Below are 3076 nucleotides of genomic sequence, written 5' to 3'. Positions count from 1 at the left end.
GGTCTCCGCATGCAGAGTGCTTGACAGCTTGAGTGCTTGTACGACACACACACACACACACACACACAACGTGGATGACGACGGCACGGGGCGCTGACGATTTCCCTGGCGTTCTGGATCTGCTGTGGCCCATGGCCCGTCACAAGCGAGGGCCCAGCAGAGCCCAAGGGCCCCACTGATCAGTGGGAAGGCGACAGGGTTGGCGGGGTGGGGTAGAGGCTGTAGCGCCCCAAAGACCGCCCAGTCCGTCAGCGGGCAGGGGCAAGGGGGTTGACCTCATTGGCCTCCTATAATTTATCTCGGGCAACGACCCCTACCTCATATACCGGCGGCTCTACCTCTTCTGGCAGCCCATCTCGTTTTGCAATTTATTAGTCTCTGCATCTCCAGTCTGCACCCGCTCGTCTGGGAGCCTCAATACCCAGCTTTCTTTACTTCATTCCTTTGGGAGGTTGACGTCCTTTCGCACTCTTTTCCCACACACCCCCATTCACCCCGTCCATTTGACTAGGCGGCATCCTTTCTCCCGCCGCCCCGTTTTCTTCTCCTTCTCCTTCTCTCGGCTCAAGCCAGTCCGTGGTTGAGGCGCTCGTGGATCCCCCCCTTTGCTGGCTTACACTGTCGATCGACGATCCATCCAGAGCAAAGTCCGTCCGTGGGAGGAAAAGAAGAGACCTAGGTCACAGTTCATTTCGACAATCCAACGCAGCAGCGCTGCCGTTTTAACCCATTTGCGTTCTCTACCTACCGCCGATTAAAGTTGATCTTGTTGGCGCAACAAACGCCTCGTCCGATGATCATCGGCTGCTGAGGCTCCCTTCTCTATCAAAATCAAGATTACGATCAACACGACGTAAGAACACACTATCCAGCCCGCGTTCTTAGTCCCGATCTCGACGTCTAGACCTCCAAACCACGCAGCTGGTTTTCACCTTCTTTCAACAACACACATTTACGAGCACGTTATCGACGCTTCTTCACCATGGCAGCCGGCGGAGGAAACAGCAGTGCGCCTGCTACGCCCAACAGCGAATACCAGTCGTCAACATGGACTCCAGACATGGAAAACGATGCCCTCGCCAACTACCTGCTCTGGGTCTGCGCCATCATTGCCGCCGCCCTTATCGCCTGGAGAGGCACCACTTCTTTCGTCAAGTATGTTCGCCATGTCAGCAGTCTCAACAACGACACGCAGCGGTACTTCGCACACACCTCCGGCAAAGTATCCTGGTTCAAGAAGAACATTCTCTACTCGCCAATCTTCAGCAAGCGCCACAACCGCGAGTTTCAACTCAGCACGGCCGCCAACATGGGCACTCTCCCCACTCGCTTCCAACTGGTGTTCTTGGTCGGGTATCTGGCGACAAACGTAGCCTTCTGCGTCGTCAACATTCCCTTTGAGAGCTTCACCGATGGTGGAAAGCAGCTGAGAAACCGAAGCGGTACATTGGCCGTCGTCAACATGGTACGAGCCGTCCCGCATTCTAGACCCCGCGTTGCAATTTGAGGCTGACATTTGTTGCAGATTCCCCTTTTCGTCATGGCCGGCAGGAACAACCCACTCATCAAGTGGCTCGGCATCTCCTTTGACACCTTCAACCTCCTCCACCGATGGTTCGGTCGCATCGTCGTCCTCGAGACCGTCTGCCACGTGTTGTCATTCTTTGCCGTCTCGGGCAAGTCTGGTGGCTGGGGCCCGGTCTTCATCCACGCCTGGGAGAAGCCCTTCCTGTTCTGGGGTTTCATCGCCACCATCGCCTTTGTGCTCATCTTTTTCCAAGCTGCGAGTATCTCTAGACACGCCTTCTACGAGACTTTCAAGGTGATTCACATCAGCTTGGCCGCACTTTCGATTGTTGGTCTGTGGTATCACTTGACGGGGGCTCAGCTGCCCCAGATCAAGTGGCTCATTGGTGTCATCCCGATTTGGGCTTTGGACAGAGTCGCACGTTTCCTACGCATCGCCTACCACAACTTTGGCAATGGAGGCACAAAGACGTTGGTGGAGGCCCTGCCCGGCGACGCTGTGCGCGTCACCGTCACTATGGCTCGCCCCTGGACCTTCAAGGCCGGCCAGCACGCCTACCTGTACATGCCCGCCATCAGCTTGTGGCAGTCGCACCCGTTCTCGTTGGCATGGAGCGAGGAGGCCGAGGACCTGGACTCGGAGAAGCTCGCGATGAACCGACAAGACGTCCTCGAGATGCGCAAGACAACCATGTCCTTCGTCATCCGAGCCCGTACCGGAATGACCAAGAACCTCTACGACCGAGCAGCACAGAAGCCCGAGGGCCGCCTTCTTACAACATGCTTTGTCGAAGGACCCTACGGAGGATTGCACATGATGCACTCGTACGGCACAGTCATGCTGTTTGCCGGCGGTGTCGGCATCACTCACCAGGTCCCCCACGTCCGCGATCTCGTTGCCGGCTATGCCAACGGCACTGTAGCAACGCGTAAGATTGTGCTGGTCTGGATCATCCAGAGCCCGGAACACCTGGAGTGGATTCGGCCCTGGATGACGGAGATTCTCGCCATGGAGAAGCGACGAGACATTCTCCGGATCATGCTCTTCGTCAGCCGACCGCGCTCTACCAAGGAAATCCACAGCCCTTCATCGACAGTACAGATGTTCCCGGGCAGACCCAACATCGACACTCTCCTGGGCATCGAGATGGAGAACCAGGTTGGTGCCATGGGTGTATCGGTCTGTGGTCCTGGTGCGTTGAGCGACGAGGTCCGACAGTCGGTGCGAAGGCGGCAACACAACGGAGCCATCGATTTTGTCGATGAGGCTTTCACCTGGTAATGGGTATAGTCGACCGATAATCTGTATTCATGTGCACATATTTCGCCATGGGTGTTGTGCGGCTACGGTGTTGCTATGGGTTTGGGGCTATTTTGTCGATTTCTTCCACTTGTCCGATGCCTTTTTTTTTTTCTATCCGGCTCGAGACGTGTTTCTTCTGTGCATATTTCAACCGAGGTCGATTTGCGAGACGACCCAGACTTTGTCAAATATTACTGTATATGGAAAGGAGTCTTCCAGGTTCTGTTTAGAATGGGGGGAGGTTGC

General features: G+C 55.8%; 1 protein-coding gene across 1 annotated transcript; it reads left to right on the top strand.

Annotated features, from left to right (window-relative positions):
- Window positions 1–982: 982 nt before the first annotated feature.
- Window positions 983–2809, top strand: JN550_012132 (uncharacterized protein; the record flags this gene model as incomplete). The annotated part of the gene is made up of 2 exons (XM_049310574.1): window positions 983–1465; window positions 1526–2809. The coding sequence occupies 2 exons, from the start codon at window positions 983–985 to the stop codon at window positions 2807–2809; spliced, it is 1767 nt and encodes a 588-aa protein (XP_049165853.1).
- Window positions 2810–3076: the final 267 nt, after the last annotated feature.

This window comes from Neoarthrinium moseri (assembly GCF_022829205.1).
Source record: "Neoarthrinium moseri strain CBS 164.80 chromosome Unknown scaffold80_Wmoseri_CBS_16480, whole genome shotgun sequence".
In the NCBI taxonomy this organism is placed as follows: domain Eukaryota; kingdom Fungi; phylum Ascomycota; class Sordariomycetes; order Amphisphaeriales; family Apiosporaceae; genus Neoarthrinium; species Neoarthrinium moseri.
The sequence above is the reverse complement of the archived record's forward strand: the minus strand, read 5'-3'. Positions and strand labels throughout refer to the sequence as shown.